This window comes from Python bivittatus, unplaced genomic scaffold (genome assembly GCF_059951505.1).
Source record: "Python bivittatus isolate LINGU-HERP-01145 unplaced genomic scaffold, Pbiv_v1 ctg000690_np1212, whole genome shotgun sequence".
Taxonomy (NCBI): domain Eukaryota; kingdom Metazoa; phylum Chordata; class Lepidosauria; order Squamata; family Pythonidae; genus Python; species Python bivittatus.
The window spans coordinates 1,765,973-1,786,305 of NW_028277096.1; the positions used below are offsets into that span (position 1 = coordinate 1,765,973).

General features: G+C 39.5%; 1 protein-coding gene across 3 annotated transcripts in view; it reads left to right on the forward strand.

Annotated features, from left to right (window-relative positions):
- Window positions 1-20,333, forward strand: part of KIF13B (kinesin family member 13B) — a 143,390-nt gene that overhangs the window by 48,445 nt on the left and 74,612 nt on the right. For all 3 annotated transcript variants that reach the window (XM_088152488.1, XM_088152490.1, XM_088152489.1), the window contains exons 7-13: window positions 240-327; window positions 3,064-3,198; window positions 4,813-4,925; window positions 5,323-5,434; window positions 14,059-14,271; window positions 17,038-17,148; window positions 19,339-19,473. In XM_088152488.1, the coding sequence (XP_088008614.1) occupies window positions 240-327; window positions 3,064-3,198; window positions 4,813-4,925; window positions 5,323-5,434; window positions 14,059-14,271; window positions 17,038-17,148; window positions 19,339-19,473 (907 nt within the window). The remainder of the gene's footprint in view (window positions 1-239; window positions 328-3,063; window positions 3,199-4,812; window positions 4,926-5,322; window positions 5,435-14,058; window positions 14,272-17,037; window positions 17,149-19,338; window positions 19,474-20,333) is intronic.

Consider the following 20,333-nt stretch of genomic DNA (forward strand, 5'->3'; position numbering starts at 1 on the left):
ACCTTGAAAAAAATGAATTAGTTCCCTCAAGCTAGGCGGTGAGGTTAGCCGCCAAATACATCTTGATATGCTGGGCACAGTCCAGTCAAAGTTGAAATATCATTTGAGGTTAAGAGGAAAGGTCTGAGCAAGTGCTGGGTGCTTCTTGATGAATCAGTATGACTCAGAAGTGCCTGACTGACAATATTCCTCAGAGTTCTGGAAATGTAATATCTTGTTCTATGTTTGTTTCCAAACAGGAGCCGTCAATCTTTAAAAGTCAGAGAACACAGTGTCTATGGACCTTATGTAGATGGTCTTTCTAAACTAGCTGTTGCCAGTTACAAGGTAAAGAAATCCATTACAATAGGCTTACCTAATAACGTTTAGTGGAATAGTTGTCATTACCAAATTATTTATGTGCCTCTTTTCTGCAAGAGCCTGTGTCCAAAGCAGCTTAAGTACATTAGAAAATAATAGTGAATCAGTTAAGATGTGGCAACTCTAGTCTGTTAAACTGGGACTTCTCAGCATGCAAAATCACTAGGAGGAAGGAAGGGCCCAACCAGTTCCCCTCACTAGTGATTTGGCATAGGATCTGTGGAAGTGCAGGAATGAAGTTGTGGCAGAGAAAAGAAAGCCTCATGCCTCCCCCATCTTCCTCATGGTCTGTTCAGGATTGATGAGAAGGAATTTCATAGTTTCTGTGCTCTTAAATCAGATCTTGGACAGATTGTTCTGTCTGGTTTAGTAGTCCCTGTGCTTGATCAGCATTGACTTTCCAAGATTAGAGGCAGAAGTCATCTGCACGCCTTTTACAAAAGATACTTCTCTAGTGTTGTATTTTAAGATTAAGTTTGAGATTCCCTAAATGCAAAGTTTTAACAATTGACCTCCAGCACCTCCAGAAGCAAAGTCAAAGTGTTATTTGAACCATCATTACCTTGTCTTTAATCTCTCTGTTGTATCTGCATAAATGGTATGTTTCCATCAGCAGTGTACTTGCAATCATGAACTGCCCTTTAGGAAATTCTCATCCTTGGAATGTTTATAGCTCTGAAGCTAATGAGGCATACAAACATTATTTGTTTTCCCCCTATCTTCACTTCTGCGATATAAGCCCTATAGGTATTAAGGCCCTGTAATTCAGCAGATTTCTGCAGTATTACAACTCCTGTCCTCTGCAGCCAGCATGGCTATATTAGTTGATAGTGGAACGAATTTTAGTCTGACGCATCTAGTGGAAACCAGAATGGGGAAGGTTTCTATAGAAGTAGTTCATAAAATCTTGAAAAACTGTTCTGATTTCCTAATCCTAACTTCTAATTGACTTGGCTGGTCTTAGAAAGTTATGCAGGGGTGGAGTTGGTTAGTATTTGGATAGGAGACCACTGGGAAATATTAGCTGAAAAAACATCCAAGAAGGAGGCAGTGGTAAACCACTTCCATATTATTGCCAAATAAACTACATGGATGTGTTCATGAAGTCATCAGGAATCTAACCTGACTGAAGGGAGACTTCAGTTATGTTTGCTTTTAAAGAAAGGAGGAGAGAAAGATCTAGCGAAACTGGTTTAGCAAGTAACTATGCTAGGCTTATTTGCAGAACTTTAGCAATAGCCTTAAGTGTCTGAAAATAAGAAGACCAAGTCAGAAACATGAGGAGGTATATTACATTGAGTTTGAATAATGACTCCTGTCCAGCACATGTGCTCTATTGCAGACCAATGGCCCTTCCCCAACTTCAGTGTAATTTCAGGGCAAACTTGCATATGGTATTTTGATTACATTGTTCTCTTTGTATTCTAAAATTTGAATACTGCTTTCCATTTTGCTAAGAGTTTTGCAGAGGTTTAAAATAAAACATAAGTTTCACTGGTTGACTTTTGCAGCAAACTTGCTAGGTAGTCTAATATAACCCAGCCATCTCATAAAATCATCCAGTTGAAAATGGCCTCAAAGGTCATTTAATGGAAGCCTTTGGTACAGGGTACTCCAGAGACCTCTGCTTAAAAGCCTCCAATAAATGAGAGTTCACCACTTTCTAAAGCCATCTGTCTTGATCTCCCCCATCCTGCCCTGCAATAGAGTAATAATAATGCTAATCTACTATATAAAGCTGTTGTAAGATTTAATGAATGAATATGCGTGAAGTGTACATCCATGCACATAAATACACCATGTCTTGCCTTTTGATACCCTTCTCCTGTTTCAGTAGGAAAGTTTCTCTTGTTCAAGTAAGGATCTTAAACATAGTGAACGTAAGCAAGGCCCAAATAGTTCAGATGCAGTACTTACTTTTTAGCTGAAAATTTTAATATGTCCTAATGAAAATACTAAGCACAATTATAACCTGGGATCATCAGGCCTTACTCCTAGAGGTTACTAAAGAAATGCTAAGGGTGCTGTTTGGAGCATACTGAAGTGCTCAAAGAGGAGGAGAAGATGTCTTTGAATATAGTTGGACTAGATGACCTCAAAGATTTCTTTCAACTCTGTGATTCTAGAACATGTAGAGTGCTTTTCTATACTGAACCAGCACCCTATCAGGTGGGTAGAAATTCCATGCCACAGAACATGAGGACTCCAAGTTTGCTTAAGCTTTCATACTATTTATTTTAGAAATCCAATACCAGTCAAAATGCAACGTGCCCAAATCCTCTAGAGAAAGATTAGAATTTATTGGTAGAACTCATAGTTCAATCAACAGTCTTGTGATTGAGGATAGCTAAAATGTTTTATTTGCTGTCAAGTAATACTTTGATTAGCCAGCCAGTTTGACAAAACAGAAGGAACATGTTATTTCTCTGCTCTGCCCAGGCAGCATTAAGGGTAAATCAGGGGAAAATGTAATACAAAACCATGATTTGTGTGGAGCAATAAGAGCTCGTACTCACCGAATATAGCACTTTCTAGCCTCTTTACAAAACTGAGACTTCAGTGACTGGGACAAGACATCACATTAAGCTGTGGCTTGTTTTAATTATGGTTTGTTGAATAAGCCACATGGCTTAGTTCACATCTCAAGTTATGCATGAACTTCACTTTAAAAAACACAATATGTTTTGTGATTCTTTTATTTAGGATATAGAGTCTTTGATGTCCGAAGGCAATAAATCTCGTACAGTTGCTGCAACAAACATGAATGAAGAGAGCAGTCGATCCCATGCAGTTTTCAAGATCATCCTCACACACATATTGTATGATGTAAAGTCAGGGGTGAGTTCTGCAATCTGCACTACTGATAAATAACAGAGTACTATAAAAATGTAATGGAAAAAGGAGTTTTATAAATGCTATATGGAAATGGCAAACTGTAATTAGTATGTTCGTCAGAATTTTACTTCTGTTTTACTTGCTTTAGAATAGATCTTGTTACCCTAGGGCAGACTGGGGAAACTGTGGTCCTCAGATGTTCTTCATCTCATATTCCTGTTAGCCCCACCACTTTGGCCCAAGGTCAGAGATGATGGGAACTAAAGCCTTCCTGAAGATGACAGATTCCCAGCCTCATCATGAGAGGCAGCATAGCATTTCTGGGAACAATGCCGTTTTAAAATAGTGTGGGACTTGCTTCCAGGTTGCTGTCACAGAGCCTTATAATGTCAGAGAGAGTTGCTATTCTCTAAAGGTTGTTTGGGATCTGAATCAGGAGAACATTATTTATTTATGAAAAGCGATTCTTCTTGAGGTTTCAGTTGTATCCAGACACTCCTTAACAACCTTTGGTTGTTTGGGGCTTACAGATAATATATCCCTCACCTTTCAGGGAAAAACGTCACGCCCTAAAAAGGCACACATTGGCTGTTGTGTTTCTCCATTCCTCCCCCCACCCCCCAAAGCAATGAAATCAAAGTATACTTGAAGCCCTGTGGCTGGAGCACTTGAATTTTTCAGCAACACTACTAAGGACTATCATTTCCGTTGATAGAAAGAACTCTCCTATATTCCCTTATATCCAACAAACAGATTAAGGGAAGAGCATATTTTCTTTCATAGCACTTACTGCACCTCTCCACAAACTTAGGGAACACCTGCGTTGAGTTTGGGGGACATCTTATGTTTTTCAAACCTCTTTTGTCTTTGCCCAAGTCGGCTAAAATATAATATATGAACTTTGCCCATGGACCAATTTCTCTGCACTCTGAAAGTCCCTTGTGAACCTGAGGATATATACAGGTCTGCTACTGTCACTTTCTTTGCTTGTATCCCTAAGTAATGGAATGACTCCTTATAAGCAAAAATCTGCAAATGTTATTGTCTGAATATGTCCCTGTGAAGTCTTGTGCCTTTTCTCTTAATTGGTTTGGTCATTCCATACCTGGAAAATTAAAAGTCACCAACATGCAAGTTTGACTTAAAACATTCAACCCTCTAATCCTCATTCTGAAAAAAAATAGACTTTATTATTTTCAGTGGCATTGGGTGGGGTGGGGGGATTCATCTCTTGTTATCTTTGCTTCTAATCTCTCTTATCCCTTTGTTTCCCCTACCAGTAAGATCTAGATCAGCTTTAGTCACATTCATTTGTGCTAGATGTTAACTTCTGGCCTGGAGATTAGGGGAGCTGAAATTTATGTAGAAGGCATGAGAAATTTCTCAGTAAACCCTTTCGAGTAGGCACATTGGTTGTATAATAAATCATTTACGATAGCATTATGTAGTCCTCATTTAACTTCCTCTTTAGCATCAAGGTCTTTCCTTGTTGTTGCTGTCATTTTCCCTTCTCTTCCTTTCCCTTCTCTTCCCCCAAACTGAGAAAGAGAAAGAGGGATATTTTGAGATGCTGAGGAGGTGAAACGTTTTTGGGCTAATGCTGTTTTCATTCCGCAGACCTCTGGTGAGAAAGTGGGCAAGTTGAGCCTGGTTGACCTTGCAGGCAGTGAAAGAGCAACCAAGACGGGGGCTGCAGGTGATAGGTTGAAGGAAGGAAGCAACATCAACAAGTAAAGTTTTTTTCTTTTTAAGGGATTAAATGTTTTTAAATGGAGGGTGAAGGCAAAAGTAAATATGTCCCAATGTTCTTTATTTATTCAGAAGAATGACAACAAGAGAAAAGAAAGAAGCAGAGTCCCATCCTCCTTTGACATTTTTCCCCAGCTTTCCCTTAAAAGAAATAGTCCATCCTTCTTTCCTTCCTTCTCTGAGAGATCAGAAATTATTATATTAGAACAAAGAGAAAAACTAAGAATTATTTTTTCTGGGTCCTGTTTATGTTAATTAATGATTAGGCAATTTTACCCTAAAAGCAAAATGCAAATTAATAGAGGGGCCAGCTATTGCTAAGTGTATATCTGATTCTAGTCATCGTACAATTACAGAATCTTTTTCTCCCCAATGCAGGTCTCTCACAACTCTTGGGTTGGTCATTTCAGCCCTCGCAGATCAAGCTGCTGGCAAAAATAAGAACAAATTTGTTCCTTATCGTGACTCAGTGCTCACTTGGCTACTCAAAGTAAGTTACCCTTTATTCAACATGTCATTCTCTGTTTCAGGTCTATTTGGAGGTGACACCTGTTGAAAATAAAATAAAGGGTTGCAACAGCTGACTGCAGTGGAAAACCACAGTAGCTCTGTGAATTCTCACTCAGGAAGCTCTTTCTCCAGGAATAGAATTCCCTTGCTTTCTGAGAGAGTTGGATCCCCTTAGGTGGCTTCCCGCTCTGGACTGTTCACAATCAATAGCATCTCTCTTAATCAATTTACTGGCAGCCACATACACAGCTCTTCTACCATAAAAGCTTTATGATGGCTAACCCATGCTTGGTTAGTGTCATGGCTAACTTCAGAGATGTTGCTTTAAATTGTTAGCCATTTTGCATCCATTGAGCATGTGCATGAATTGCAATGGACATATCAGTTGTAGCTCAAGAGAAAGGGTTGGGGGAGGTCAGTCTCTTGCAAGATGAGAGAGATACAGAATTGATTGTGCCCTGCACAAAAGGCTGGCTTGATGTTTACAGCAGAAGAATGCAACTAGTTTGGAGAAACTTCAGACAGGAACAAAATACTGGCAAGAATTCAGTGACACAACCTTACGGCTAAATTTTATTTGTTTCTGTGTGTGCGCTAATAAAATATATTCATGCAAATATTCAGAGATACTATATGTATCCAAAACTTGTCGGTGCCAAAGAGAATTTTTAATCCAGCTTTTTATATCAATACCTGGTTCTCCAGAGCTGGGAGGAAGAAACAAGCAAACACTTGCTCTTCTTGAAAACTGTTGCCAGTCATTATGGATAGTAATAAACTCAATGGAGCCCCTACTGGTGACTTCTTATAAGGAATTTCCCAACTGGTCTTCAAACATATATAGCCTTTGAACATAAATAGTTCCTTTTGGCTAATTATGTCTAAATACTGTTGCTAGCTCTTTTCTGTAATGTTTGTCTTACCACTGGAAAAGCCTGTTTCTATACTTGCTGGCAATGAACTCCATAAATTCTGCTTTGAATAATACACTGTTAGTATGTTTGCTTCTTCTCCATCCCGAATTTGTCACCAATTTCATCTGGTGAGTGCTAAAATTATGTGAAAGCTTTCTCTTTCCACTATATTCAAGTTTTGCAAGACAGAAATTGTCTTTTTGTTTTTCTTTTTTAAAAAATCCCAATTACCAAAGGGTAGAAGAAGATTTTACACTGTGATTCCCTGCATTGGTCAGGGATCTGGATTAATTGTCACTATGTGAGATGAGCGGCTATACAAATGTGATTAAATAAATAAATAAAATAAAAATTAATAAATTGGCTTTCAAGGGTTCTTCCAAATTGCAGATTCTTTAGCCTTTCTTCATAATTTTAGTTATTATTAATATTATGCATTGTTTTAATTGCTCTTTCCTGCATCAGCTGGTGCTTAACACAGGGATGGTCATCTTTGTGGGGAGAGGTGGGGTGCTAGGGACCACACTCCCCAAAATTGACAGAGCCAAAACAAAGGAATAAGTGGGGACAGAAGAAATTAAAATGTAATTAAATATGCATTACATTTAATTACTCATGTGTAATCATACACATGAAATTATGTTGATATGATTATTTCTCATGTATTTAATAATTATTACCTTCTATTACATTAAACATTGCAACTGGGTAGCAACGTTTGGAGGTGACAACTTTTGTGAACTGAAGATAAGAGGTTGTGCCAACCCCACTGAAAACGTGAGACCCAGGAACAGTATTTTAAAATCCCCTTGTCCCCTTTCTTACATACATAGATTATGCTTTTTCAATATTACAGTGTGAAATGAGGTTTTCAGAGATTTTACATTAGGGTGATAAGCAGGACAGGGCTTGGCTTCCTTTCCTGCTGAGACAATTCTGTATAATAAGTATCAGCACAGAGAAGAGTCTGCTTCTCACTTAATAGGTTTTATATCACTAAAAGAAGAAAATGTACTTTCTTTCTCATTAGTACCACTAAGCAAACCCATAACTGGATATGGAGAGGCTTAGTTTAGAAAAGACTTCAGTTAAGTATCTTGGAGAAGGGTGGAGATACATACCGTGTACATTTCAGCCACTGGGGAAGGGAAACTCAAGAGCAGTATAAATTATAAATGAAGATTCTCATTAAAAAGTAATGACAGTGTGATGTAAAAATTAAACATCTTTTAAAAATGGCAACAGGCTTGAAAATTAATATAATAAAGTAATTCCAAAATATTTCATCAAATTGCTTGAAAATCTTTTTCCTTGCTCCTCTGTTGAAGAAAGCCTCCCAATTCAAATGTTGGCAAAAAACATATACCAGGAAAATAGGTAGAAAAATATCCTTCAGATCTTATATAATTGTTCTCATAGTCATCCCAGTGCAGGAAGACTCCACAGTTCTTGATACAGTAATATATTCCAAATAGGGGCAGGATAAGAATGTTACTTATCTCCTTGACAAGCAACAATAGGTTGACAAATTTGTGGATTTCAGCCCCAAATAAGGCAATAGAAGATAAACCTATGAGTTAATGATCCAGTCCTATGTTTCCAGCAGCGAGGCAACTAGATAATCCTTAATAAATTTAGTTGTCCAGTATACAAAACAATTTTTTTTCTTCCGAGTGTTTTTCCCACACGTGCAGGGTCCACTTTTTCAGATCAACCAAATATTGATCCATTGGTTGCGACAGGAATTGACCACCTGACTTGTTGCCCAAGCCTGACGTCGTGGGCTGAGAGAAAAGGACTGGCCCAAAGTCACCCAGACAGTTTTCATGCCTAAGGCAGGACTAGAACTCACAGTCTCCTGGTTTCTAGCCTGGAGCCTTAACCACTAGACCAGACTGGCTCTCATATACAAAACAAAATATCAAACTTATTTTAAGATCAAGAGAGACTCATTTCATTTTTTAAAGCAACCTTCTACTGCTGAACAGGATATTCAAGCTTATTATTCCAAAGCCTCTGTAAATAATTAACTTCAATTTCATCAACATCCTTCCACTTAAAAAAATGAATTACTGCTTTAGGAGCCACAATTAATTCTTTCCAGGCCACAAATATGAATTTCAAGAGCAACAATAGCATTAGAAAGAAAAGATCCAAATAACAAATGTCAGAGTTCTTGGGGTTCTCTGAGCTTGATTGTTTTCTTGCAAATGTTTCGTTACTTGGCTAGGTAACATCTTCAGTGCTAGAATGGAATGGGGTTTGCTCTCTGTTTATATACAGTGACATGCCCTGCCAGTGTTGGTGGGGGTGGGTGGGTGGGTTTTGTTTTGTTTTATTATTAAAACAGGAGTCATCTACAACATACAGTGTAAGGACTGTAACAACCACTATGTAGGAAGAGACAGGCAGAAGGCTTGCAGAGCGCATCCATGAACACCAGCTAGCAGTCAGAAGACATGATGAAAATTCCTTAACCTCACAACACATGGATAGATATAACCGTAATTTTAACTGGGAAACTGTCAGCATCTTAGACCAAGCTAAATCCAAAAATGTGAGGGAATTCTTGGAAGCTTGGTATTCAGACAAGGCACCCATGTGTTGGTTATCACCTTTAAAGCCCTACATGGCATGGGACCAGGTTATCTAAGGGACCGCCTGTCCCCTATGACTTCAACCCGTCCCACCCGATCACACAGAGAGGGCATGCTTCGGACCCCCTCAGTGAAAGAACTTTGACTAGCAGGGTCCAGAAGGCGGGCCTTCTCTGCGGTAGCCCCTGCTTTTTGGAACATCCTGCCCCCGGAGGTGCGATTAGCCCCCACACTCCTGGCCTTTTGTAAGCCTTTGAAGACCTGGTTCTGCCACTTGGCCTGGGGTGGGGTGAGACTATCTCAAGCATGGGGATGGCTAGTCCCATAGAGTCCTTCTACCTTCAGCCTCAGATTTTTCATCCTCTTGGTCTCTCCTTCTTCTTTTTAGTAATGTTTTAAATTAAGGTTTTATGTGTTTATATATTTTATGTTCTAATGTTTGTTGTGAATCGCCCAGAGTTCCCCCATTGGGGGGAGATGGGCGGTTGAAAAATTTAATAAATAAATAAATAAAAATAAATATAGAGATAAACAACATCTACACACTATTCAAAAGAGACAATAGAAAGGAAAACAAAAGACCAGAACATCTCCTCACCAGCAATCATCATGCAGATAAGCAGAGATTAACACCAAGATTATCACCAGACATACAATCAAGCAGTAAACAATACCCTAATCAAGGAACTACCAGAGGGAAAAAGTAAAACAAAACAAAACCCCTACCCCCACCAACACTGGCAGGGCATGCCACAGTATATAAACAAACCCCATCCCATTCTAGCACTGAAGATGTTACCTAGCCGGGTAATGAAATGTTTGTAAGAAAACAACCAAGCTCAGAGAACCCCAAGGACTCCACAGTTCAACCCTCAGCTACACATATTTGCTTCTATTTGTACGAATGTCAGAGCTAAATAAACTGCCTATACACAATGTGAGATAAATGAAACTCGGTTTTATTTTCAGTAAGGTTTGAAACTTGCTTCATTGGAGGCAGTTAACAATATTATGAGAAGTCTTGTATAAATAAAGACATTAAGAAGACTTAAACTGGTTTCACTTAAGCAAGGTTGCTGCATTCCATGCCTTTATGTCATGCAGACTGAGTCATGAGCGGCAGAGGTAATTGCTTCAGGCACTCATTCAGTGATCTGCCTTTTCTTTCTCCTTTCTTTTTGGCCTGTTCCAAACTACCCTATAGCTGATGTTTGACCTTAGAAATCAAATGCATAAAGATTTAATTTTATAAGGAGATGCAAGACTTTCGTGGACATGCAAATGGTGGGAGGGAGACATCCTGATCATCTTTTTGCAGCAGAAACTGGCATAGTTGAGAATAGGTCTAATCTATCTAAGACTCTACATCACACTGCAGCCAAGTCTAGTTGTTGAGTGAGTGTGTTATGGTTTCAGAGAAAAGAAGCATTGAAACCTGTGCTCCAGTGCTTGGAGGTTTCAGTCATGTTTTTGCACAACTGTTGCCCCTGTGCTGAATAGAAGGCTTGGAATGTGGAGTTCCTGGGCTTGGCTAAAGCAGCACTGTGATGGAACAGGGAAAGAACCCAATCTGGACTCAGAGCTGGCGGGGATTTCATAACATTTGAAATCTAAACAAATAGGATGAGTTATTTCTTTGTATCCTGGCAGTAGTTTTAGGGCAGGAGGGGGAAAAAGCTATTATTTCTTTTGCTTTCTGCCAGGGTTTCTATGCCAGTGCATGGTTGTTTGATTTAATCATCTTGCAGAGTTATTCACTTCTGTATCTGCTTTAAAAGTCTAATTTGTGTTGACTCTTTATCTCTATTTAAGAGACATTGCAGGCAACCTTCGGTGGTAGAGCCTAGGAATTACATTTCTCCCTTGGTTCTACAGCTCCTTCCTTCCTTCCTTCCTTCCTTCCTTCCTTCCTTCCTTCCTTCCTTCCTTCCTTCCTTCCTTCCTTCCTTCCTCCCTCTTTCATTTAGAATTTGTACCCGCAATGTACCTTCAAGGAAGCTTCTGTCCACAGTAAAACTAGTCATCAGCTAAGCCTTGTTGTGGGGAAGTTTCTAGTACTCACAAGCTCAGCCATAGGTAAATTATGAAGGCATCTTATTCCTACATATCAAGATGGGTAAAATGCTTGTGAAAAGGTTTGAACGATACTACTATTCTTTTAGTAGTAATTTGTGTACTTTAAGCTTAGTTAACATTAAACATTTAATGCTAAAAGCTAATAACAAGCATGCTTTTAAAACAGTGACCCATCTTAGCCTTTTTGATTGAAGACATCAGAGCCGAATGGTACCTTTTTTTGTGTTGAAGCGTTGCTCTAAACCAAAGCAGCAGCATTTTGCTCAGACTAACTTCAACCAACTGAGAAGCAGAAGTGTGGATGAATGATTGGCCAGGCTGGCTGGGAATTCAGAGAGCAGTAATTCCAAAGATCTAGAGGATGCTAGGCTGTTAAGGGCTGCCTTAGTATATTCTGGGTCCAGGCCATTTTAAGCATTCATGGTCAAAGCATTTGTTACTCATTTAGAGATGTGTGCAGGTTCTCTGTCCTTTGTTTACCTGTTTAGCAGCAGCTGTCAGTGCCATATACTTAAGAGAAACAGTTCTCTTTTGCACATAAAGTATGTACTTCCTGTAGCACAGAGGATTTGATTGTTGCTTGACCCAATCAGTGCTTTCTCTGCCTTAGCACTTACCTTTCCCCATAATCCGCTGATGAAAACTAATATGTCTTTCAGGTATTTGGAAGGTTGGCTAAGACAATGCCTTTGAAGGGCTTTATATGTTTGGAGTGTGCTGTATATTATTGCTACTGCTGCAGATGTAAGCACTTTGATCAGTATCTAGCCTTTTCTCCTATAGCTTAGAAAGTTATGCGTTATAATGGGGCTATCTTCATTTATCTCCATCCTCTTAGGCAGGGAAAAGTTAATGGTTACTTGCCACAGGTTTAAAGCTGAGTTTCCCACATCTAAAGCAAACATGCAAGACATTATATCTGATTTTTAACTAGGGTTATGAAAACATAAATTCACCACAATAATTAGGAGTGTTGCAAAAAGATCTGTGAATGACACCCAACAGCAGTGCATGGCCTACATTTTGTAGACAACTTAAACCAACTTTATACAACCTAATGACTTCTAGATGTCTTGGATTATAATCCCATCTTCCCTAGCAATCATAGGCACTAGGAATGCTGTCTGACTGGAACTGTAATCTAAGAGAGACAGGTTGTGTAGGGTGCCTGGTTGTGTTAGGCTAACTTAAAGTATATACATCTCACCTATTGTCTGCATGTAGTTTAGGCTACAGTACCTTTCATTCCCCAGAATATCATCAACAGATATTTTCTGGTCAGAGGGATCAGAGGTAGGTGGTTTGGCATCTGCTTTGCTCAAAGCATAATCTCTGGTGAAAAAAATTAAGTAGCAAGAAAAACCTTTCCCTGCCTAAGAACTTAGAGTAGACATGCCAATCTGAAGTTCTAGGGTGACATGCACTCCCCCAAAAGTGCCAAAGCCATTGGTGTAGTCCCCAGTAGCTCTCCAGAGGTTATCATTTTGTAATTTTGAATGTGACAGAAATTATTAAAAACTCAACAAATTTATTTATTTTTTCCTGGTTCCAGTGATAACATTTTGGAGTATGGCCCTGGTGTACCAACTGAAATCCAAATGTGATTCTTACCCTAGAAGAAGTTGTGCATCCTGACCTAGAGCAACCTAGTAACTCCAAGAGTGTTTGACCAGATTGGCTAAACTGTCTGGCTGAAGTTTATAGGATTTTTAATTCAGAACATCTGAAAAAGCAAAAGATTCCCAACTCACTTTCTGAAAGAATCACTGCTTCCTAGAGAAGATACCACTGTTCAGGCCAATGTAGACAAACATTCTTCCCTTTGGTCACTAGTATATGATATTGAGGACAATCATCTCTGTTTGTATTGAAAGCTATCAGTAAAATGTTTTAACAAAGGATTGGACAATTTCATTAAGGATAAAGTTATTAGTGGCTCCTGGTCTCAGTGGTTATACATCACCCCTAAAATTGGAGGCAACGTGATTCTCAGTACCAATTAGCAGGAAACAATAGTAAGAAGGTTGTTGTCTCTACATCTTGCTTGTGGGTTTCCAAAAGGGAGCTGGTTAACCACTCTTGGGGAAAGGATATTAGACAAGATGGAATGACCTAACAAGGTTCTTGTTACGCTGCAAGGGAAAAAATACCTTGTAATGTAAGAAAGTTCCCCTTCTGTTATAAGGGGGAACACTGGAGGGCCTACGTTGGATAAGCCTAATGTAAACAATAGCTTCTCAAGTAGAAATAATGTCTTTGGTTGTTTTAATGTAGGCTGTAAAATCAAACCAAGAAATATGTACTGACTTCAAGGAATCAGTACATTGGCCATCAGAATTGGTCTGTAATAAAGGTAGCCTCATCCATTGCTGTATAAGGGGGCTGACAATATTGAAGGAGAAATTACCAAAACGTGGTTAGGCCTGGAGGAATGTGTTTTTCTTGCAGAAATGTGCCCTCCTGGGTTCTGGGTGTGGTAACAACCATAATCTCAGGTCCAGCTATTGTCATCCAAAAAAAGCTGATGGTTACTAGGGGCACTGTCCCACAGATAACCAGATGTGAGCCCTTGCTTGTAAAGTTGGGCTTTAGGAATAAGATGGGATTGCTGCTATTGTTACCAGACTCCCCGCTGCATAACTGCTTCCCTCCCTAAGTTCCTCAGTGCTATGGTTGAGTTAGTGGTGGAGTTCTTCAGGCTTCTGGTTCTGGGAGACTTTAAGCTGCCTTCTTTGGGCTTGGAATCTGAAGCAGCTTGGAAGTCCCTCTTACATTATGGCCACCATGGCAGACATGGACCTGATCCAGGATATTGATTACCCAACTCACAGTGGGAGTCACACATTCGATATGTCCTGGAGCAGTGGTCATGTGGAATTGGAGGATGAAACCATCAGTTCCTTGTCATGGACAGATTATTTCTTGTTAACCTTGGAGAGGGGTGGCCTTATAAATTCTTTAAATCAAGCAATCAATCAAAACTCCTCAAATTCTTATTCCTGATTTCACATTCCCAGGACAGCCTTGGTGGCAACAGTAAGACTGCTATGGTTGCTACTGTCAGTCCAGCAGCAGATAATTATGATGAGACACTTTCTACCCTGAGGTACGCGGACCGGGCCAAGAACATTGTGAACCATGCTGTGGTCAATGAAGATCCCAATGCCCGAATCATCCGAGAGCTGAGGGAGGAGGTAGAAAAACTCAGGGAACAGCTTACCAAAGCAGAGGTAAGTCTTGCCGTTTAGAATTACCTCAGATGTTGCACCAAAGGCAACAGTAGGAGTAATTCATTTAATCAGTCAGTAGATTCTGTCCCTCTCCTCCAACCCTAAGGCAAATTCCAACACATTTTGCAAAGAATGTAATCTGACTTGGAATAATGTAGCTTCCAGCATATTGAGTTTGCTAGTTTTTTAGATTGTGCAGATTGCAAAGAGAGGATCCAATGGTAAGTTTGCTGCCAGGGCAAAGTTATAGATTGCCTATATGTCTCTCTCAAACCTTCCTCTGATCCTACTATGCCTATTCACCAAGAGAATGGCAGAACTACTTCTCCCATCACACAGATCAGTAGTTCAGTAATTCTCCTCAAGCAGCCAACTCTGAATCTCTGTGCAAAGAGTTATCTCCCCCTTCCCTCCAGTTCTGCTGGAAGCAGAGGTAGATCATGTAGGTAGGTAAGTCATATATTCCACACAAACTAAATACGATCTTCAAAATTCAGAGGCATACTCATATTCCCATTTGTTATATAATCTTTGCAGATAGACTTACCAGAAACAAATGCCTGGCATTATGGAAGTAAGATATTGGAACATATTTTATTTTTGTGTAGGTCCGTGTCAGCCACAAGAAGCTATACTTCTCTCTGAGTCCATCATGAAGGCAACCCAGACATTCAAACACTTTATTCTAGTGAGCTAATAAGCAGAAGATGAAAGGAGGAGTTAGCTTAGTCTTCCATAGGAAGATTTTCTTATAGGAGAGAGAAAATATGGGCTGCTCAGCTGGCAAAGGATGGTGGAGTCTTGAAAAACAGAACTTTGGAAAAGAGAACTCTGATGGAGGAAGGTAATGGCTGGCAATCTAAGATGGATCTAGACAATGTTGGCTGTTAAAGATCTATGGTTTAGTAAATAACAATGTTGACCAGTGAGCTTGAGAGACAGTGTTACACTAGTGAAAGACTGTTAGGCTGAGGGGAGTTTGAAGACTCCAAAAGTATTCCAGGGCAAGTCCTGAGAAGATTGCCAAAGAGAATTGCAGAGAGTTTGGTTGTGCCCAGCACCACAAAGAGGAGGAGGCACCAGAGGATCTTTTTTACTCATTGTAGATGGTTTTGCACAAGCTGAAGACTCCCAGAATCACTAGTCAGCCTGAATGCAACTTGCAGAAACTGAACGTATCTAGAGTTCGTTAGGTTGGAGAAGGTAGCATTTGGTTCCATGCTACCAGTTTCCATTCACTAGTTCCTAAAAAAAAAGAAACACAGCAGTCAAACATGAGGCTAGAATTTCTACTAATGGATTAGATGCAGGATGAAGCAAGAATTCCTGACAATGGAGGAATAGATTACCCCCAAACTCTGCAGAACTGTGGTGGGTCAAGAGAAAAGAATAGATGTGCTGTGGTTTCATATATACTGCAATATAAGTAGTAATCTGAAACTCAGGTCTTGGGCTCTGCTGACATTGTGAGAATGAACAGGTTTGTAGCTGTGTATGCTGGCTTTATTTTTGACTCAAACTTTTCTAGTAACTCCCTGGCTGCCATGATCCTTCTTGATAAACTTTCCTCTTCGTGGAAAACAAGAATCCAGCATGATTTACGTCAACTACAGCCCACCCAGCCATGGGCTTACCAAGAGCTAGAGCTTCAATCTGTCAGTGGGTGTTTAATAAAGCTCTCCTTGTAGAGCAGGGTGAATTTGGTAACATATAAATAGGAAAGCTTTCATGCCAGTGGGTTATCTATTCAATCTTACCTGCCCAATGCACTGCAGAGTTTTTTCCTTAGCCCACTTTAATGTATTGCCCTCTGCAGTTTTGGAGCCAAGGTATTGTAATACCTGTTTTGCAGAGCAGACGTCTGCAAATGATTTGGAGGAACCTGAAACTCTAGCCCACATATTTCTTAGATGTCCTTTCTATGGTAACTTGCACTTTAACTTTATAACTCTGTTCACTAACAGTACTCTCACTAGTTCTGAGGACATCTTCATTTCCTTCTTTCTATTGGACAGGAACCCTAACATCTCTAGAATTACAAAATTTATTTCAGCTGACATCACTTTACGCAGGAAACTACTCCTTTAACTTTTAGGATTCTACTAATATACTTTTTTCCCCTCTTCCATGTTGTTTTATGATTTTAGTCTTCTGTTATATTTGACCAGTCACCAATCCTAACAAGATTTATATACATATATCTACAGGCACATACCTGCATGCTTCGTACATACTTGCTTAGTAGTTTAGTATTTAGTATAAAGTAAGCATTTTAGTTTTTTATTCACAAAATAGCTTTATAATCCCATTAATTAGTTTTAATATTTAGTATTTTCTTATCTGCATTTATGGCATTATAAATGAATTATTTCATTTACATCTGTTGATTTTAGAAAACTCTATGCTTTAATTTAAACCTTGTAACCTTTTATAATAATTGCACCAAATGCTGGTCAGTGAAATTTAATAATAATGCAATTGTTATACATGGATTTCCTCTCATCAGCATTGGAATAAAATGCTGAGCTGGAAGTTAAGACTTTTTTTTCCACCCATATGCAGGTGTCCTCTCCCAGTATTTCACTCAGCATGAACAATGGTTTCCTGCATGTATTATTCAGGGTAGATACTTTCCAGTCAGATAGATCACAATGATAAGTTAATGAGGAGTACGTGGAACGTTAACTTGGTAGCCTTTCCAAGGAGAATCCCACATTCTGCTTTTCCTTTCTCACCTCCACTCCCCACTCACCCCTAATCTTCTAGGCTATGAAATCTCCAGAACTGAAGGAACGTTTGGAAGAGTCTGAAAAACTTATCCAGGAGATGACAGTAACCTGGGAGGAGAAGCTCAGGAAGACGGAGGAGATTGCACAGGTCTGCATTTTTGTACTGAGGTTTGCTAGCACATAACAATCAATACTGTCACCATTTAAACCAGTGTTGTGGCTGGCTGGGGAATTCTGGGAGTTGAAGTCCACTCATCTTAAAGTGGCCAAGTTTGGACAACACTGGTTTAAACAATCCCTTCATGAAAGCTCATGATAATTGTGGGTAAGTGGCACAATTTATGACCCTATGAATGAGTTCTTTCTTAATTCCTAGGATGGTCAATTCAAAGAGAGATTATTGTTGTTGCAAAAGCAGTGATGGATTTACTGATAGTTTAAAGGAGAGGTGAACACATAATGATTTTTGTGAAGGTTGAGGGACGTAGTGGGGGCTGTGGTGATGTGGAGGAGAAAGAGGTGGTTCTTTATATTAATTTTATTTTACTGAAAACATGGAAATGGTTCTGGGGGAGGTGTGAAAAAGGTATTTAAGGGATATAGATTGCCATCCCTGCTTTAAGTACTCCCTCAGATGGCTTCCATGGGACCCAAAAATCAAATAAAAAATCAAAAGGCCAAAGGAATGAAAAATACTTCATAAGATCTTAGGAAATGTTGGTGTTCCCACTTGAAACCTTGCACAGATTTGTCAAGAAAGCCAAACACTTGTGAAATTGAGCACTCTCCTGCAATTTGGGCCATTTTATGTTTGTTTATTGCACCAGAATTCTGCAGAACAGTTGATGTTGTGTATGTGTATAAAGCTACACCCTATAACTACCAGTGGTCCCTGGTGGGAACCATTTTTCTAAATCGGTTTTCATGTTGCAATAAACTGGATGAGAACAAATACTTTGAAGCTTAATCTAGAGAAGATGAAGGTCCTTCTGATCCCTTGAAAGGAAGATAGCAGTGCAATATATTTGGGATGGGATGGCCCTTTTGTGCGAATTTAAATTGTACATTGGGTGGTTTCAGTGCCCAGAAAGGCCTCTCTGCAGCTAAAACTAGTATATATCTTGCAGATACATGTGTCTCATCACATTCTATTTGTACTACTGCAACATGTTCTGCTTGGGCTGGCCCAGGAAAGCATTAGACAACTGGGGAACTCTGGTGGGAGCAATCTGGTCCACAATGCTCCCACCAGATTATTGAACAAGGCTAGTTACAGCTGCTCAGCTGGTGGAATGATTGGATCAGATTCAGAACAAATATCTTTGACAAGAAGCACTTGAATCAACTTTGGACCCAACTACTCCAAAACGAAAATACCAGTTATGACTTTACTGGTAATGGCAAGCCAGTACCAGAAATAAATAGATGTCCTCCATGTGCTTATCTCATTCTGGATGTTGGGCCTTTTGGTCATGCTTTCAGTGTCACAAGTAAAGGAAACAGAGGGATTTGTACGTTTTCAGTATGACTTCATAGGCATTATAAAAAGAAAGGCACGTCTCAACTTTTTCCTTGGTTTCGGAAAGCAGGTTGGAGAAATATGATTATTTACATTTCTGCATATCTCTTTGGCTTATATACCCAAGGCCCTGGTTTCTCAGTTAGTGACCCTTGAGACTAAATTCCACAAGAGGGTTGAATATCTTCTTCTTTCCTCCTCCTCTTCTCTGGATTAACATTCCACCTACGCATTTCCTTTTTTGACAGTGGCTGCTGTTGTCCCAGATTTTCCTGGTAGTGGTGTTTCATATGGGTAAATTCCAAATCAGATCAGCAATATTTTTTTTTCCCCTTGGAGGGGTGGGGTGGGCTATATGTGCACAGCCAAAGGATGCAGTTGTGGGACAATAACGTTGCCATGTCATTGAATTGGGCAGGGCAGTGGTTTCAGGGTCTTTCCTTTTCTACATTGGAGATGTAGTCTATAATTATTTGACATGTTATGCCTAAATGTTGGGAACTCATTCCTCTCTCTTTCAGTCGGTTTGGTAGTATAATTTCTGGGATTTTGGATCTGTGAAAAGAGGGTTAGGGCCTAAGCATGGGCCTAGGGTTACAGGTTGTCCATCCTATTCAAAATGAAACCTGGGGGCTAAGAGAGCAGCTATGGCTATAGCCACTCAAAGAGATGGGTAGGGCTACAGTAGCCAATCATTGGCTACATCTGTCCTTTTGTCCTCTTTCTCTGTTATGTCCAGGGTGAAGAATAACCACACAATGTGGGAGAATATATTATTCAAGTTGTTTTTCTAATGGTAATTGTGTTCTTCTCAAATAGGAACGGCAGAAGCAACTTGAAAGTCTTGGCATCTCTCTTCAATCATCTGGGATCAAAGTGGGTGATAACAAGTGCTTTCTGGTGAATTTGAACGCTGACCCTGCACTCAATGAACTTTTGGTCTACTATTTAAAGGTGAGATACTAGGAAGATACAGGAGGTTGTTTCAAAATTGCTTGAATGTGAGATGCTCCTACAAATTTTGTTCATGAACCCTCCTGTAAGATCCACTGGCTTTAAAAAAGAGTCACATAGAAAACATTTCAAAATCCACTCTGGATTTAATATTTTTTCTTATGGATCAAAACAGATTTCTTGGGCAAAAGCAGATTTTGTGACACTTTATTTCTTTGAGACTGAGCTCTTCTGAATATAAAGCTATTTGTGCAGTGCCAGTGTACTCAGGCACAAGATTTTATTGTTAATTTTGAACTATTTTCAACAGACACTAGGATACATGTAGTTCTTTTTATATTCTGAAAAACATAAAATTTGTATCCATTATGATTTGATGTGTGCAGTTGCAAATCAAATTCCCCCATAAATATATTTTGCATGCTGTCTTCAACTGTGAGTATAGTCTGCTTGGAGAAAATGTATACTTCCATGTTTAGCGCTCAAAACACCCTACAGTGCTTCTCAGTGGCTTTATCCAGTAGGCCATTATTATTGCTCCCCTTGGAGGTTGGAACAGCCCTGTTTCCTAGCTGCTATGGAATTGAAACAGAGATTTCCCAGTTCTCACTTTCTAGCTGGTTGCAAGCCATGATTATGAGGGAACTTGATTTGCACAATCATGGCTTGCATCACTGCATGTATAATGCCGAGTCATAATGCAAAAAACAGAGGCATCGGGTGGGGAATGCAGCATCATGAGGCTGGCTCCTGAATGGACAGGCTGCAGTTTAAAGCAAACCAACATTACAGTACACCTATTGCAGACTTTTCTGGGAGTTATGCAATGAATGGCTCTCTTTCCCATAATATTGTTTCAG